A 19,765-nucleotide genomic window follows, 5' to 3' on the forward strand; every position below is an offset into this window, starting at 1 on the left:
TGTTTCGTTTAACCTTAGACGAATAATTACAGCAGTAGTTTGATGAAGATTCATGAAGCGGTTCATGAGAAGAGGTCATTAAACGTGTTTATATTTTTAGCTAAATTGGTCCCTATCCCCATTTGTAACAAAATAGCAGGAGACCTTACGATATTGTTACACATCCAGTTTGATAAAAATCCATTACATTTTAGTGGTTAATGCGAAGAAAGGCATATCTACTTTTAGCTATAGTGGTCCCTAATAGGGCCCAAGTTCCTATATAAATAAATTTGGAAGAGGACATTATAATGATGCTCCAGACCAAGTATGACAAAGATCCACCAAGCTGTTCATGAGACGTTGTATAAAGGCATTTCTAGTTTTAGCTCTAGCAGCCCCTAAAAGGGGTCAAATGTCCCAGCTGAACAAAGTTGGCTGCGGGCCTAATAAAGATGCTACAAATCAAGTTTGATTAGAATACATGAGAAAAAAATCAATTAAAGGATTTTTTTGTTTATTATTTTTATTTATTTCTAAAATAGGCCAACTGATCCCGCTTTAACAAATGCATATTCGCTATTCATGAATCTTTGGACAATGACGTCACACCTATAAAAAAGTGAAGGTCAAGCAAAACATACAATTGTAATTATTTCAATATTTCTGTTTCATAAGCAAAGCTTGACCGAAGTCATATCACATAGATAAACTGTATGCAGCGTACCTTCATTTCAGTGTAATGAGATTCAGTCATTATATAGCATATATATAATAAAACAGATTTCAACTGAGTTCAATATTTGCATACCATACTAAAGAAAAATATTCATATATAATAAATCAGTTAAATAATTTATAACAAATATATCAAAGCAAACAAGTACTCATTTTAATATGCAATCTGAATAAGTCACAAAAGCAAGAAACCTTTTCATATACAGACGACAATTGTAACAAGGAAAATCTTTTAAAAAGCACTTCTCTACATAAAAGACTCTTATCACACCCTTATTCATGTGATACGCAGACCGTATTCAGCTCTTTCTTTAATTTGATATATGTTGGTATTTGAACAGGTTTTTATCATATTTATTAAACTTACTTATCATTTTGAGATATATCAATATTCTTGCTGAAAATACTGAGCCAAAGTTAGCTTTAAAACTGTGAACAGCGTCGTTTAGGATAAACGCTTTGTCTACATTTCACTCAGCGTAGCACAATCAACAGAGTGAAAGAAATTGACACTCTCGTCCAATCAGGCAGAGTGTTGCATAAATCTTCCATTTTGATAAATTATCTATAATGCGTTATCAAGTAGTTTGATTTGCAAACTGAAGTCACGTGGCATAGGTAACGAAAACGAATTTAGACGGCGTTCGCCGAAAAAATCATAATCAAGTTTAATCAAAAGAATCATGAGAAAATATAGTTGAAATTTTCTTAAAGGTACAGATATGTCAAAATACACCTATAAATTGGAGGTACCATCCATGTTGTACCACAGGAAAGTGGTCTCGGTTTTTCCCTACGGCCAATAACAAAAAAGTTACTAAGTAAGCTATTTATAGTAATATAAAAGGTAAGTAATTAAAATAAATTATTGTAAGTGAACAAAAGAAAGATCTGCCAAATAAAAACAAGAGCACTGTAATGCAACGCAAATGCAGAGCAATATACACAAAAAAACAAAGTCATATGAACTTTGACCCCTAAGTGTGACCTTGACCTTGAAGTGAGCCATCCGAAACATGCACTCTGCACATCCTTTCGATGAGGTGAACATTTGTGTCAGGTTTCTTTGAAATCCTTCAAGGGGTTCAAGAGTTACAGAGTGGAAGGGAAATTGCTAACCAACAGATAGACAGACAGACGGACGGACACCAAGGTGATAACATAATATGTCTCTTAGGGCGTATAAAAAGGAATCAAGATCTTATGGTGAAACAAGTTGTGTGCAAGTTTGGTTAAAACCAAATCATAAATGAAGCTGCTATTGTGCAAAGTCAAAATAGCTAATTTTGGCCTTTTCAGGGGCCATAACTCTGGAACCCATCATGGGATCTGGCCAGTTCAAGAAAGGAACCAAGATCTTATGGTGACACAAGTTTTTGTGCAAGTTTGATTAAATTCAAATCATAAATGAAGCTGCTATTGTGCAGACAAGGTCAAAATAACTAATTTTGGCCCTATCAGGGGCCATACCTCTGGAACCCATAAAGGAATCAGGCCAAATCAAGATCTTGTGGTGATACAAGTTGTGTGCAAGTTTGGTTAAAATCAAATCATAAATGAAGCTGCTTTTGCGCAGACAAGGTCAAAAGAGCTGATTTTGGCCCTCTCAGGGCCCTTAACTCTGAAACCCATTATGGGATCTGGCCGGTTCAAGAAAGGAACCAAGATCTTATGGTGGCACAAGTTTTGTGCAAGTTTGATTAAATTCAAATCATAAATGAAGCTGCTATTGTGCAGACAAGGTCAAAATAGCTAATTGTGGCCCTTTCAGGGACCATAACTCTGGAACCCATAATGGGATCTGGCCGGTTCAAGAAAGGAACCAAGATCTTATGGTGATACAAGTTGTGTGCAAGTTTGGTAAAAATCAAATCATAAATAAAGCTGCTATTGTGTAGACAAGGTCAAAATAGCTAATTTTGGCCCTTTCAGGGGCCATAACTCTGGAACCTACAATGGAATCTGGCCAATTCAAGAAAGGTACCAAGATCTTACGGTGATACATGTTGTATGCAAGTTTGGTTAAAAAAATCATAAATGAAACCACTATCGTGCAGACAAATTGTGGACGGACGACGGACGATCACAAAAGCTCACCCTGTCACTACGTGACAGGTGAGCTAAAATAAACTTGATAGAGGACCATACCAGGATGCTACTGACAAAGTATGAGGCAATTCTGACCAGCAGTTTCACAGGAGATGTTACCTAAGAAAAGTTTGGACAGACGGATGGCTGCCGGATGGTGAGAGATCACAATAGCTCACCCCGAGCACGTAGTACTCAGGTGAGCTAAAAACACAAGTATGAAACTAACTAAATGACATAAGCTAAATCACTAATATATACAACGAATGTTATTCAGCAATTTAAACAACACAGGCACAAAAAATCATATACAGAAGACCTAGATCAAGTTTGATCAGTGTGTTGATCAAATATTGTGCTCTCTTTTATTGCCTGACGTTTCATACCCGACAATTTAGATTTTGTTTAGGTCAACTGAAACACTTTCATTACTTTAGTATTACCGGTAACTATAAGCCTCTTTTGCTTTTGGATGTAAGTGACTGATAAAGGAGAACTTATCCCATCTATTGTACCCAGCAGTTCTTCAAACGTTTTACTGTCAAGATCTAACAGAAATATAGTCTCAGAGCCGTTATCACACACAAACAGTTGCCCTCTGTCTCCTTCAGTTACACAAGAAACATTGTTTAACCTCTTTTCAGAGAACTCTGATAATATTTTACCATTACTATCTAGAGTTATTATACCCCTTTTAGGAGTGGCAAAGAACATCTGAGAACTATCTAAACTCATTGAAAAAGCATTTATATCTTGCTTGAGATCAGTTGAGATAATTCGAATAAGAGAGCCATCTATGTTATATACAAGTACTACAACTCCATATATCCATTTACTCAGACAGTACCTAACAAAGGCTACAATGTAAAGTTTCTCATCACTGAATGCAATACGAGACAGTGAGAAACTTTTAGAGCAAGACCCTGTAGGATATAAACTCTTCATCTCATTTGATTCACTGGAAATTGTAAATGAATTTGTAAGCATCATTGACCTACCAACATGAATAAAACGAACAGCGTCACCATCTATAATGGCTAGTTCATTTGGACCAACTCTGCACAAGCTTTTCAGATTGGATATAGCACGCCAGTCGCACACGTTATATTCCTTGTCAAATCGTCTGAGGCAATTATTATTCACGTCAGCAAGGATGGTTTGACCATTTTCTAGTAAGCAACAATCGATAATCGAACACGAAGCACAATCTGTGACACCAAACTCACCAACCAGTGATGCTGCAGAAACAACAGAATCAATGTAAGACTGAGCAAAATCACAACCCTCTGTAATACCAAATGATTCTACACTTCTGATAGCCGATTCAATACCTTGACTGAACTCAAATGCAATCTTGCCATACTCAACCTCTCCGTAGTTTTCTAAATATTTACCACAGCCAGATTCTACCTCATGTGCTTTGCTGAGAACAATAAACAGCTTAGCCTCATTGTTTCCCTTGAACTCATTAATCTTTCTAATATTGTCATCAACAGCTCTAAGCTTAGCATCTATAGCGTCTATGTCAGTTTTTATTTTGTCAACAATTCCTTTGTGTTTGTCTTGTACCTGCTTGACTGAAGTTTGTTCTATCTCTTCTATTCTGGCAATGATGCGCTCCTTCATTTTCCCAATTTCAATGAGGAGGTCTTCTTTTTCTTTCCTGACTTCATTTATCTGTTCTAGTTTAGAAGACTTTACAGCGTGGAGTTTTTCTTTCATTTCTTCGAGAGATATCTTTACATCTTTTCTGTCTCGTCCATTTAAAATTTCCTTCGCCAATTTTGGTATGAAGTCTGCGCTATTACACAATCTATATACAAGTAAAAACACGATGTATTCCAATCAAACATTTCAACTTGAAGATGCTTTTGTAAAAAAGCGCATGTCTCCGCCAAAGCATAGTAGTAATAGACAAGAAGTCAATAGGGGACAGGAGCAAAATAAAAGAGACACTGGTTGGCTTTAAGTGACTGAAAGGCAATATCTGCATGTCACATCACCCCATGAAATTTCAATGTTCTAGGTCAAGTGGTTCTCAAGTTATAGATCAGAAACAGTTTTCCAAGTTATGGCCCCTGTGACTTTGACCTTTGATCGACTGACCCAAAATCAATAGGGGTCATGTGATATATAATACTCTGTATGTCTAATCATCCTATCAAGTTTCAACATTCTGGATCAAGTGGCTCTCAAGTTATTGATTGGAAAATGGTTTTCCTTCTTCGTGCCTCTGTGACCTTGACCTTTGATCAACTGATGCAAAATCAATAGGAGCCATCTACTCTGTAAGTCCTATCACACATGAAGTTTCAACATTCTGGGCCAAGTGGTTCTCAAGTTATTGATCGAAAACAGTTTTTTCCATGTTCTGGCCTCTGTGACCTTGACCTTTGATCAAGTGATCTCAAAATCTATAGCGGTCATCTACTCGGCATGTCCAGTCATCCTATTAAGTTTCAACATTCTGTGTCAAGTGGTTCTCAAGTTATTGATCGGAAATGGTTTTCCATGTTCAGACCCCTGTGACCTTGAACTTTGATGGAGTGACCCCAAAATCAATAGGGTTCATCTGCTCTGCACGTCTAATCATCCTATGAAGTTTTAACAATCTGAGTCAAGTGGTTCTCAAGTTACTGATCTGAACCTGTTTTCCATGTTCAGGCCCCTGTGACCTTGACCTTTGAAGGAATGATTCCAAGAACAATAGGGGGCATCTACTCTGTAAGTACTATCATCTTATGAAGTTTGAAGGTTCTATGTCAAATGGTTCTCCAGTTATAGATTAGAAAAGAAATGTGACAGACTCTGGTCCCTGTCAGCTTGACCTTTAATCACGTGACCCCAATACCAATACTGGTAATCTACTCTTCCTGTCTAATCATCATATAAAGTTTCAACATTCTGGGTCAAGTGATTCTCAAGTTATTGATCGGAATCGGTTTTCCATGTTCAGGCTCCTGTGACCTTGATCTTTGATGGAGTGCCCCTAAAATAATAGGGGCCATCTACTCCATAAGCCCTATCCTCCTACGAAGTTTGAAGGTTCTAGGTCAAATGGTTCTCCAGTTATTGATCGGAAATGAAGTGAGATGGATGGACGGACGGGGCAAAAACAATTTGTCTTCAGTCTCTAAATTATCAGGTTATTTTTCTCCAAAAGCATTACATTTAATGAAGCATTTAAAAAAGACTCATTCACTATTGTGGTTAAAAAATGTGAGTATATGTATATGCAGACTTCCACTACAGTAAATGGAGATCAAGCAGAATTCTATTAAATAGTCACAAAAATGTGGATGCTTAATTTTCTCAAAAATATGCAAAAAAAATCTTTTTTAGTTATAACAATGGTGTTATTGTATGTTGTATGATTTTTTTTTGTATTAAAATAAAATTAACTGACAAGTGACACTTGTTTATTTTTGTGATTTCTGAACTTGACCTAGATTTCATCAATGCAATCATTCTGACCAAATTTCATAAGGATCAATTGAAAAATACAACCTCTATCGCATACACAAGGTTTTTCTTTGATTTGACCTAGTGACCTATTTTTTGACCCCAGATGATCCATATTTAAACTTGACCTAGATTTCATCAAGGCAATCATTCTGACCATATTTCATGAAAATCAATTGAAAAATACAGCCTCTATCGCATACACAAGGCTTTTCTTTGATTTGACCTAGTTTTTGACCCCAGATGACCCATTTTCGAAGTCGTCCTAGATTTCATCAACGTTATCATACCGACTGATATTCATGAAGATCAATTGAAAAATACAGCCTCTATTGCATACACAAGGTTTATCCTTGATTTGACCTAGTGACCTAGTTTTTGACTCCAAATGATCCATTTTCGAACTCGGCCTAGATTTCATCAAGGTAATCATTCTGACCAATATTCATGAAGATCAATTGAAAAATACAGCCTCTATCGCATACACAAGGTTTTTCCTTGTTTTGACCTAGTGACCTAGTTTTTGAGCCCAGATGACCTATATTTAAAATTGACCTAGATTTCATCAAGGCAATCATTTTGCCCAAATTTCATATGGATCAACTGAAAAATACAGCCTCTATCGCATACACAAGGTTTTTCTTTTATTTGACCTAGTGACCTACTTCTTGACCCCAGATGACCCATATTTAAACTCGATCTAGATTTCATCAAAACAATCATTCTGACCATATTTCATGAAAATCAATTGAAAAATACAGCCTCTATCGCATACACAAGGCTTTTCTTTGATTTGGCCTAGTGACCTTGTTTTTGACCCCAGTTGACCCATTTTCGACCTCGGCCTAGATTTTATCAAGGTAATCATTCTGACCAAAATTCATGAAGACTAATTGAAATATACAGCCTCTATCGCAAACACAAGGTTTTTCTTTGATTTAACCTAGTGACCTAGTTTTTTACCACAGATGACCCATTTTCAAACTCGGCCTAGATTTCATCAAGGCAATCATTCTGACCAAATTTCATAAAGATCAGTTGAAAAATACAGCCTCTATCGCATACACAAGCTAAATGTTGACAGACGACAGACAGACGACAGACGCCGGACATCGAGCGATCACAAAAACTCACCTGAGCAGCTAAAAATAGGACAAGTTTTTTAAATAAGTGAAAATTTAAGATGGCTCAAAAATATTATTTATATTTATATGACATTAACAATATATTTCCCTAAAAGTATGTCAAATTTCAGAAATGTACAGTAATGTTTAAGATATTAAGTGTTGCCTTAGAAGATTTGCAGTACTCAATCAGCTGCTAATCAGGAAATATGAACTGCTCTCTAGGGCAGTTCAATTTTAAAAGGTGCAAATAATCAGAATTTTATTACAGGAGGTAACATACATCATTAGGCATGCATATTTTTGTATTCAGCACAATAGTTAAGCACAATAACTATTGTTTTATGTGATAGATTTATTGAATGCCAAACTTTTTGACTGAAACACTGGATCCGCTACTATTTTTAAAATATACATACTCACATTTAAAAACAGAAATACTTTAGTAACATAAATGTAATAAAAATGAAATTCTAACTCTTACCTGTGGTCAACAGCTATACACACAGCACAGCAGACATCATCGTGTTCTCCGCAGTACATCTGGATGGGATATCCTGGGTGTTTATCACATGCCAGTCCTGCTGGTTGTTGTTGGTACTGGATCTTGCCTGACTTTATGCCCGATTTGTTGTAGAGGGTGTGTGTTTTGAAACATTTGTTGTGGTGAACAATACATGCCTGACAGAAATAGGTCTGACATTCTGCACAGAAGTTTACTCCTTCAATATTTTTACCATCATCAGAGCAAGGTTTACATGGGAAGTCGTGTATACTGTCTGAAGATTCATCAACATTTTGATCTACAGCTCCTCCACTTGCCATTTTTCATCTGTTTAACCTTGACAACAAGGCTGAAAGTAAATACAATATCAAATGGATAACATGGAAAAGTGAAAGACTGAATTTTAATGTATGTTTTTTGATGTATCAATACGGAAGTTTCAAGGAGACAATGTTTTAATACTACTACATAAATAAAAACAAATCCATGACGGTCATGTTTAAAAAACTTTTTTGGTTGATTATGGTTGTTCTACCTGTTTCAGTACTTGAAAATCGGTTTCTGAGTACTCGTTGTACTGCACCCATCTTTTACAAAAACATTTTACAATTAGAAATTGATTAAGATTTAGAAAATCCTCATCAAATTATACCTAACTTGGATAACAAGAGGGCCAAGATGGCCCTAGGTCGATCACCTGAGAAACAAACCATAACAGTGTAAACATGTTTGACCTAATGAAATAAAATAAAATAAAATTATTTTCAAATCAGGCCAGTAGTTTCATACAATAAGTTTTCTGTATAGCCAAATGTGAAAATGAGCCCCTCCCCCAGGCGGCCACTTTTTCAATGAATCAACATTATTTGAAGGAATTTGATAGAGGGTCACCCAAGAAACAGTTGTGTAAAATTACTTTGAAAATGGACCAGCAGTTTCTGATAAAAAGATATTCAAAGTTCTATAAAGGCATATAGGGAAAATAAGCAAAACCCCTTGGGGCGATGTTTTTCGCTGAATCAAAATTATTTGAAAGAATATAATAGAGGGTCACCCAAGGAACACTAGTCTTGTGTAAAATTGTTTTGAAATCAGTTTTCTATATAGCCATAAGTCCAAAGGACAGGAACAACAAAGGGAAGAAATTTAACCAAAAAAAAAAATCTATCAAGGTACAGATATGTCAAAATACACCTAAAAATTGGAGGTACCATCCATGTTGTACCACAGAAAAATGGTCTCGGTTTTTCCCTACGGCCAATAATAAAAAAGTTACTAAACTAGAGATGCTTTGGAGAAAAGCGCATGTCTCCCACAACTGCCCCTATGAAAAATGTTAGTTTCTCTAGATGTTTTAGACGAGTCGATCCAATTAGACGGTTTGGATGAGTGGATCCAATAAGTAATTCAAGGGCCGATTTGGCTAGTTATCGAACTTGGCCGAGGTCTCATGGTCAAACACATTTTATTCAAGTTTGGTGAAGATCGGATGAGAAATGTTTGACTAAGAGTGCGGAGATGAGTAAAAAGGCCAATTTTTCGATAATTCAAGGGCCGTAACTCCAAAATGCCTGGATCGATTTGGCTAGTTATCGAACTTGGCCGAGGTCTCATGGTCAAACACATTTTGTTTAAGTTTGGTGAAGATTGGATGAGAAATATTCGAATTACAGTGCGGACAAGAGTAAAAAGACTGATTTTTGGTAATTCAAGGGCCATAACTCCAAGACGCCTGGACCGATTTGGCTAGTTATCGAACTTGGCCGAGGTCTTATCGTCAAACACATTTTGTTCAAGTTTGGTGAAAATCGGATGAGAAATGTTCGACTTAGAGTGCGGACAAGCTTTGTGACAGACACACACACACACAGACACACACACACACACAGACTGGAGTAAATCAATATGTCTCCCACACCACTGTGTGGTGGGAGACATAATAAGCTATTTATAGTAACATAAAAGGGAAGTAATTTAAAAAAATTATTGTAAGTGAACAAAAGAAGGATCTGCCAAATAAAAACAAGAGCACTGGAATGCAACGCAAATGCAGAGCAATATACACACAAAACAAAGTCATATAACCTTTGACCCCTAAGTGTGACCTTGACCTTGAAGTGAGCCATCCGAAACATGCGCTCTGCACGTCGTTTCAATGAGGTGAACATTTGTGTCAAGTTTTTTTGAAATCCTTCAAGGGGTTCAAGAGTTACCGAGCAGAATGGAAATTGCTAACCAACAGACAGACAGTTGGACACCGAGGCGATAACATAATACGTCCCTTCGGGCATATAAAAAGGAATCGAGATCTTATGGTGATACAAGTTGTGTGCACGTTTGGTTAAAATAAAATCATAAATGAAGCTGCTATTGTGCAGACAAGGTCAAATTAGCTAATTCTGGCCCTTTCAGGGGCCATAACTCTGGAACCCATTATGGGATCTGGCCGGTTCAAGAAAGGAACCAAGATCTTATGGTGACACAAGTTTTGTGCAAGTTTGATTAAATTCAAATCATAAATGAAGCTGCTATTGTGGAGACAAGGTCAAAATAGCTAATTCTGGCCCTTTCAGGTAGGACTGGAACGATTACTCGGTTAATCGGATCCGATTCGATTACTAGGTGAAACCGATTTCAATTTTGCAAAACCGGTAATCGCTCTCAAACAATAAACATCACAAGTCGTACATCTTTATACATTTCTTTGACCAGCACTTAGATCCACAGTGTTTTTCGCTAAAACATATCAACACAATCAATAGTCTCGGATTTACCTGTCGTTACATATTTAAAATAAAATACACCAAAATATAATACATATATTGTCACACTGCTTGCAAACGATAAAGTCGGTAAGTCTCTAATGAAGTCAGCAGTTGCTGGAAGTACATTGATACGGTCGTCAGGAAAGAAAACAGCAATTTATATATGGTGGCCGATTAACCGGTTCGATTCGATTTCAAACAAAAGATTATAACCGGTTTCAAAATTCTGAAATCGTCCCAGCCCTGTTTCATATGGAACCAAGATCTTATGGTGATACAAGTTCTGTGCAAGTTTGGTTAAAATAAAATCATAAATGAAGCTGCTATTGTGCAAACAAGGTCAAAATAGCTTATTCTGGCCCTTTCAGGGGCCATAACTCTGGAACCCATAATGGAATCTGGGCAGTTCAAGAAAGGAACCAATATCTTATGGTGATACAAGTCATAAACTAGAGATGCTTTTGAGAAAAGCGCATGTCTCCCACAACTGCCCAACTGAAAAATGTCTAGTTTCTCTCGATGGCTGTGATGAGTGGACCCCATTGAAAAATGTCTAGTTTCTCTCGATGGCTGTGATGAGTGGATCCAATCAGTAATTCAAGGGCCATAATTCAAAAGTGCCTGGGCGGATTTGGCTAGTTATCGAACTTGGCCGAGGTCTCATGGTCAAACACATTTTGTTCAAGTTTGGTGAAGATCGGATGAGAAATGTTCGACTTAGAGTGCGGACAAGCTTTGTGACACACACACACACACACACACACACACACACAGAGAGAGACTGGAGTAAATCAACATGTCTCCCACACCACTGTGTGATGGGAGACATAATAAAGCTGCTATTGTGCAGACGAGGTCAAAACAGTTAATTTTGGCCCTTTCAGGGGCCATAACTCTTGAACTCATAATGGGATCTGGCCAGTTCAAGAAACGGACCAAGATCTTATGGTGATACAAGTTGTTGCAACTTTGGTTAAATTAAAATCATAAATGAAACCACTATCATGCAGACAAAAAATTGTTGACATACACACAATAGCAAATTCTGGCCCTTTAAGGGGCAATAACTCTAGAACCCATAATGGGATCTGGCCAGTTTTCAAAAGTAACTGAGATATATGCCAATACAAGTTTTGTAGAAGTCTGATCAAAATTGCTTGCAAAACGTGGTCTCTATCGTGTTCACAAGAAATTGTGGACGGACGACGACGGACGACCACAAAAGCTCACCCACTACGTGACAGGTGAGCTAAAAATACAGCCTCAATCGCATACTCAAGGTTTTTCTTTGATTTGACCTAGTGACCTACTTTTTGACCCCAGATGACCCATATTCAAACTCGCCCTAGATTTCATCAAGGCAATCATTCTGACCATATTTCATGAAGACCAATTGAAAAATACAGTCTCTATCGCATACACAAGGTTTTTCTTTGATGTGACCTAGTGACCTATTTTTTTTAAATCAGATGACCCATATTCAAACTCGACCTAGATTTTATCAAGGCAATCATTCCGACCAAATTTCATGAAGATCAATTGAAAAATACAGCTTCTATCGCATACACAAGGGTTTTTTTTATTTGACCTAGTGACCTACTTTTTGACCTCAGATGACCCATATTCGAAATTGACCTAGGCAATCAAATTTCATGAAAATCAATTGAAAAATACAGTCTCTATCCCATACACAAGATTTTTCTATAATTTGATCTAGTGACCTAGTTTTTGATCTCAGATGACCCATATTCAAACTCGACCTAGATTTCATCAAGGTTATCATTCCGACCAAATTTCATGAAGATCAATCGAAAAATACAGCCTCTATCGCATACACAAGGTTTTTCTTTGATTTGATCTAGTGACCTAGTTTTTGACCCCAGATAACCCATTTTCAAACTTGGCCTAGATTTCATCAAGGTAATCATTCTGACCAAAATTCATGAAGATCAATTGAAAAATACAGTCTCTGTGGCATACACAATTTTTTTCTTTGATTTGACCTAGTACCTAGTTTTTGACCCCAGATGACCCATTTTCAAACTCGGCCTAGATTTTATCAAGGTAATCATTCTGACCAAATTTCATGAAGATCAGTTGGAAAAAACAGCTTCTACCGCATACACAAGCTAAATGTTGACAGACGACAGACAGACAGACGACGGACGACGGACATCGAGCGATCACAAAAACTCACCTTAAATATACATCTATAAACAGTATACTGATTGTAGAGCTACAGTCAAAATGTTATATCTAGTAATAGGCATTTGGTAAAAAAAAATGGAAGTTTTTTAGTGGCATATTGATACAACATATACTTATGTACATTCACTTGTGATTTGTACATTTTTTTAACTCAAGCCACAACACTGCTTATTCTCAGAAGCATGTTATACTATGTTTACCTCCTTTCTTCCAGTTTCCTCTTTTCATGCTTAAATAAATATTGTTTCCCCTCCTGCTACGTATTCACAAAATTGCCCCCCGCCAAAAATATTTTATCACAAAAATAAAAGCAATAATATTGTTTAGGATCTGTGGTTCAAATTCTAAAAAAAAAAATATTCAGTTCAGCTTTGCTACCAATCAAATCAAACTGATGATAAACACTACGGAGCCCTTAGTGATTGACATTCAGGAAGCACTGGCTGATTTTATATCAGACTTTTCATCAGGTAAATTTGAAGCATTCAAATATTAAGTCCTAGGGTGAAATATATATCTGGTAATTTCACAGGGACAATACACATATCACATAGACATTTCATTAGAGGGAGTTACAACAAGAACTGTCACAGAAGACAAGTTGCTCGACTATTTCAATGCTGGATGGTGAAACTGGGCACATCTGAGGAAGCTGGAGCTTAATTACTCCAATATGGATGAAGATATTGGACAGTGGCTTATGTCTGTGTCAAATGTATTTAGTAATAACATAAGATAAAGAATTGTATCAAAACATTACATAAGTATAAAAGAGACATAATTCAAGGAAAATTTCTGCAAGAGTAATACACCATGACATTGTATCATATCATGTGGTTAATAATGTGGAGTGATATAGAACATAAGTGCGTCAAAACTTGAACCTGAAATTCTAGGGAAAAGGGGGCATAACTCAGACCATTTTGGTGCCAGTATCATAAACATTACCATGTGGAACAGCTGTTTTAAGTTTGAATGGAATCTATTTCTAAAGTAACAACAGAGATATAGTGAAAAAGCATCAAAATTAAACTAAGTAAAAAGGGGACACAATTCACTAAATATTTGTGCAAGAATTATGGACCTATTGGAATTACTTGATGAAATATATTTTGATCTTAAACTGAAACAAACAAATATCCTCTATATATTTATTTAAATAAAAACAAACAGAAAACGGAGATAAAGGTTATTTGTCTGGAATGTTGAGTCACACGGACACAATTTAGGTCATATGTTGATTTTTCCTACTTTTGATGGTGGATGAAGACCCCAGTTGCCCCTCCTGGCATGGGTGGACACCTGTGTAGAACCACTCCCCTTCCGTTAGCCTGATGTATGGATTTCTTGTATGAATTCTACATAAAAGCGAGGTTTCGATCCTGCTTTCGAGACGGGCAAAATATTCTATGTCAGCAACCTGAAATCACTCGGTCACTGAGACCCCTACAGAAGTAAAGTAGCAAAGGAAATCTTTGAAATATTCACAGCTGTGAAATTCATATGCTGATTTTCAAATCTGCTGGTAATCAGCATTATTGTAAGAGTTCATTCACGAGTTCAATGGAACATAAATTACCACTTGTTCAGTATGCATAGTACCCATTGTACAAACTCCGTGTTTTAGGTGAGAAATGCGCAATTGAAATTGGTAAGGACATTGTCCCATTCATGGTCATGGTTCTTATAGTATATGTAGCAGTAGGGTATAACATGTACAGTTTTTTTTCTTTCTGGTCTGAAGCCAGTGGGTTAAATTATATGTGTCTTAACACTGAAAAGCAATACGGTTGTTAGCGAATATAACTAAATTACAGAAAGATTCACTTTAAATTGCCAATATATGAAATGTAAAAAGTTTATACTTCTGAAATGCGCAAGCTTAATAAATGAAATTTACCTCGCACCTTTCATTTTCGATGGACAAGATGTTATCTTAACTGGGACCAAAGGTACGATTTGGGAAATCAAGCCATGAGTGTTCAAACTATCTGATCGAGGTAGGACAGGTGTTTCGTCAAGACCAAACGTGGAGTGCAAGTAAAGCATGTGTTCAAGCAATTTCAGTTTGAGCTGTATTGTAAAATTTTATACCATATATTCAAGTTTTCTTTTATTCACAACACCTTTTTCATATTTTATACAGACCGAGACATAAATAACTTAAGATTAAATTTATGTTTGTTTAGATTTAACAAAACAGAGTGTTATATTCATAATATTTTAAATAAACATTTTAACAAGAAATTCCAAAACAATTTGTCATGGCTTTGATTTAACATACTAAATGATTGATTTTGTAAACAGACAATAATGTATATCTACATTTTATAGTTTAAATATTATCATCTTTCAAATCTTTAAATTTTGGATGTGTGTCTCTGGTCACAAGCGAATAAATGAATTATAAAGTCATCATGTATCTGTTCAGTCTTATTTATGCAGATAGGATAGCCATATCAATTTGCACCTTGTCTTTATAAACAGATTTTGATTAACTGATGTCCATTAAAAGGGAGACCAGAGAAATCCTCTGAAATCTGGGCAAAAACTACTAACTGAATGGATAACAAAGTCGTTTGATATTGACTTTGAATATATTGATATTGAAACATGCTATGAAAAATAAAACGTAAAATATCATAAATAAATAAAGTTTGAAAGTAGGCATGTAAAACTGCACATGTTATGGCTTTTTTATTGGACTAGAGTTGGTCTAACGAGGCTATTATTTGGACATACTTTCATTTTGACGACTGATCTTGTCCTCATTCTGGACCAGAACAACATGCACTACAGAGCTTAGCTAATTTTTTACAAACTTTTCCTGCATTCCAATTCAAAGAGAATAAACTTAGTAGTTTCTTCCTATGTACCAGAAGGATCAAAACATTCAGTTTAGTCTGTAAAGGATAATTTAGGCAATTTTTTCAGTAATTAGTTACCAAAACCACATCAAAACAAACTTTCCGAGATTTTTTACTACAGTCTATAAATCAGAATAATAATGTGTACTCTTACCAGAAAACACTCAAAATAGGATTTCATTGGGGACTTCCTAACAGAAATATGCAGAATAAGTCTGGATGTGCCGGGACAGCAACAGTCAAAAGTTATCACGCTGTCCCGAAACATCCTATTATTTGCACAGACACTTGGAGGTCAAGCCCCCCTCTCGGCCCCTGCCAGATATCAGCCAATATTTTTAGTCTTTTGAAACACACTGAGCAACATATCTCAAAAATTGAACACGTTTTGTTACAAATTCAGAATTTTTTAAAAATTACCATTTACTACCAATGCAATAACAAGAGGGTCATGATGACCCTGGATCGATCACCTGAGTAATATGAGCCACATGTTTCAAATGAAAAACTGATGCTAAAGTATTAAGAAAGTAGGTCAGTAGGTCACATTCATGGTCACTGAAAGTCAGTTTTAAGATCGGTTTGCAAAACTGTACATATCATCCAAATTTCAATGCTGTACATGTATCTTAAAAAACAAGACAGTAGGTCAGTAGGTCAAGATCACCGTCAGGTGACCCCTCATCACTTGAGGTCATCAGGTAATTATAATTAAACAGTCTAGGAAATATGATCTGATAATTTTTGAAGTATTTTTTCCTATATAACTCATATAACAAGTGACCCCCTGGGCGGGGCCTATCACCCCAGGGGCATACTTTGAACAGTCTTGTAACTTAAGAGATCCACTATGCAATGCTACATACTAAATATCAAAGGCCTAGGCCTTGCATTTTCAGACAAGAAGATTTTAAATTTTTTTCCTATATAAGTCTATGTTAAACTTGGGACCCCCTTTCACCTCAGGGGCATAATTTGAACAACTTTGGTAGAGGAACACTAGGCAAGGCATCATACCAAATATCAAAAGCCTATGCCTTGCAGTTTCGGGCAAGAAGGTTTTTAAAGTTTTCTCCTATACATGTCTATGTAAAAATTGAGACCCTCCGGGGCAGGGCCTCTTTTCACCCCAGGGTAATAATTTGAACACTTTTGGTAGAGGACCATAAGGCAATGCAACAGATCAAATATCAAAAGCCTAGGCCTTACAGTTTCAGATAAGAAGATTTTTAAAGTTTTTTCCTACATAAGTCTATGTAAAACTTGGGACACCCGGGGCGGGGCCTCTTTTCATCCCAGGGGCACAATTTGAACAGTCTTCATAGAGGACCATTAGATGATGTTACATGCCAAATATCAAGACTCTATTCCTTGCGGTTTTGGGGAAGAAGATTTTTGAAGTTTTTCCTTTCAGTTGCCATGGCAACCAGAGTTCTGTGTGGATTCAATTCTTTGAATAATTTTGAAAGGGGGCCATCCAAGGATCATTCCTGTGAAGTTTGGTGTAATTCTGCCAAGTGGTTTTCAAGAAGATTTTTTAGAAAATGTTGACAGACGCACAACGCACGACGGACATTGAGCAGTCACAAAAGCTCACCATTAGCCTTTGCCTCAGGTGAGCTAAAAAGTAAAGATAATTTACGCCGAGCATTTCAATACAAATTGCTTGTCGAAGAAATACGAGAACTGATCCGAGCTGGGTAGGTGTTGCGCAGTCAAATTAACCAAAGAGCTGGGACACAGACGATATCATCAGTGGTTATAATAAATATATTTGCTTTCGATGTCATCTGCTGCAAAGGCCGAGAGGTCTAAGGCGCTGGTTCAAATTAATGTAGGCCTTTGTCAGGTTCTCTCCATGCTGTGGGCAATCTTTTTTTTCGAATGATTTTTTTTATCTTGAGATTATATAATTAACAAGAGCTGTCACTAATGGTGACAAATGCCCCCGCAGCGCCTTTGACCTTTGACCTGGTGACCTTGACTTTTGACCTGGTGACCCCAAAGTCAATAGGGGTCGTGTACTCAATAAGTACTATTAGCATGTGAAGTTTGAAGGTCCTGGGTGCAGTGGTTCGAGAGTAAAGTGTCTTCATGCAAAAGGTTAACGTTGGCTCCTGCAACCTTGACCTTTGACCTGGTGACCCCAAAGTCAGTAGTGATCGTGTACTCGATGAGTACTATCAGCATGTGAAGTTTGAAGGTCCTGGGTGCAGTGGTTCGGGAGTAAAGTGCCTTCATGCAAAAAGTTAACATTGGCCCCTGTGACCTTGACCTTAGACCTGGTGACCCCAAAGTCAGTAGGGGTCGTGTACTCAATAAGTACTATCAGCATGTGAAGTTTGAAGGTCCTGGGTGCAGTGGTTCGCGAGTAAATTGCCTTCATGCAAAAAGTTAACGTTGGCCCCTGTGACCTTGACCTTTGACCTGGTGACCCCAAAGTCAGTAGGGGTTGTGTACTCAATAAGTACTATCAGCAGGTGAAGTTTGAAAGTCCTGGGTGCAGTGGTTCGGGAGTAAGTTAACGTTGGCCCCTGTGACCTTGACCTTTGACCTGGTGACCCCAGTCAGTAGGGGTTGTGTACTCAATAAGTACTATCAGCATGTGAAGTTTAAAGGTCCCGGGTGCAGTGGTTCGCGAGTAAAGTGCCTTCATGCAAAAAGTTAACGTTGGCCCCTGTGACCTTGACCTTTGACCTGGTGACCCCAATGTCAGTAGGGGTCGTGTACTCAATAAGTACTATCAGCAGGTGAAGTTTTAAGGTCCTGGGTGCAGTGGTTCGCGAGAAAAGTGCCTTCATGCAAAAAGTTAACATTGGCCCCTGTGACCTTGACCTTTGACCTGGTGACCCCAAAGTCAATAGGGGTCGTGTACTCAATAAGTACTATCAGCACATTAAGTTTGAAGGTCCTGGGTGCAGTGGTTCGCATGTAAAGTGCCTTCATGCAAAAAGTTAACGTTGTGACTAACGAACTAACGAACGAACGGACAGACGGTTGAAAACTAACATGCCTCCCTTCGGGGGCATAAAAGTAATCTGTTCTGAGAAACATCACCCTCTAAAAATGCTCCAATGAAATTAGACGTTTAGCAATTACGCATATGTCGACATTTTCTCAAAGAATAAAACTTATAGTAGACTATAGGAGAGATCGTGTTTGTATACAAATCCCTTGTATTTTCTATTTTTAGAACTGATAAGACAAATACCGGGTGGGCAGACGCCGAGCGTCCATGTTTTTTTGTAAACAGTGATGTTTTTCTAACGGCGTGAACTTTCTTCAAACACAAATGACATCAATATTTTTTCTGATCAATGGAAAGGATATAAAACAAGCAATTTATTGCTTACTTTTAATTATCATTTCAAAATAAAATGGATTTATTATGAACGCTTAACTTACAGTGTTTTTTCTAAAAGTTTGGAGCATCGCTACGCCGCTACTAAAACCATATGTCATTTAAAATGGTAATTCATTTTAAAAAGATATTTAAATGAGAAAATATGAAAATCATAAGCATTTCAAAACTTTTTGAATTTTTAAAATCCATAAATGAGCGAAAAAGTTATTAAAAATTAAAAATTCTGATCCCATACACAAACGGTGTAAAATCATTTCTTATGCCAACCACCAGATAAACAGGTGTTAATGCGTGACGTCACAGCGATCTCTCCTATATACCTGGAAATTCACAATGAAAATGGTCTAGATCTTTTCTCAATACAATTTATTAAGCAATAAAACTGTGCCAAAAATGTAACTGTCACATCCTCATATGACTCATTATACCAGATTTCATCAGCAGTATGGAACTACATTTTGGACTAACACTGAGTAGTCACTTCCTGTTTGGTGTAATCAGTCCTTGAGAAATGGACTAAATTCCATTCTCTAGTACTCGATAGCTTTAAATTGATTTTCGTAAGATAGCATGTGAAAAATAACACAAGAAGCAAACATCTAAAATGCATGTCACAATGTGTGTCTGCAAAAAGCCAGTTAAAGAATGAGATGAAAATTCATACA

At 36.9% G+C, this 19,765-nt stretch overlaps 1 protein-coding gene across 1 annotated transcript in view; it reads right to left on the bottom strand.

Moving 5' to 3' along the window:
* LOC123555364 (uncharacterized) overlaps positions 1-19,765 on the bottom strand; it is a 25,960-nt gene continuing 6,195 nt past the window's right edge. The window contains exons 2-3 of the mRNA XM_045346009.2: positions 7,876-8,245; positions 1-4,618 (exon numbers count right to left, since the gene is read on the bottom strand). Coding sequence (XP_045201944.2) covers positions 3,211-4,618; positions 7,876-8,216 — 1,749 coding nt within the window. The 5' untranslated portion in view covers positions 8,217-8,245 and the 3' untranslated portion in view covers positions 1-3,210. The remainder of the gene's footprint in view (positions 4,619-7,875; positions 8,246-19,765) is intronic.

Source organism: Mercenaria mercenaria, chromosome 7 (assembly GCF_021730395.1).
Source record: "Mercenaria mercenaria strain notata chromosome 7, MADL_Memer_1, whole genome shotgun sequence".
Lineage (NCBI taxonomy): Eukaryota > Metazoa > Mollusca > Bivalvia > Venerida > Veneridae > Mercenaria > Mercenaria mercenaria.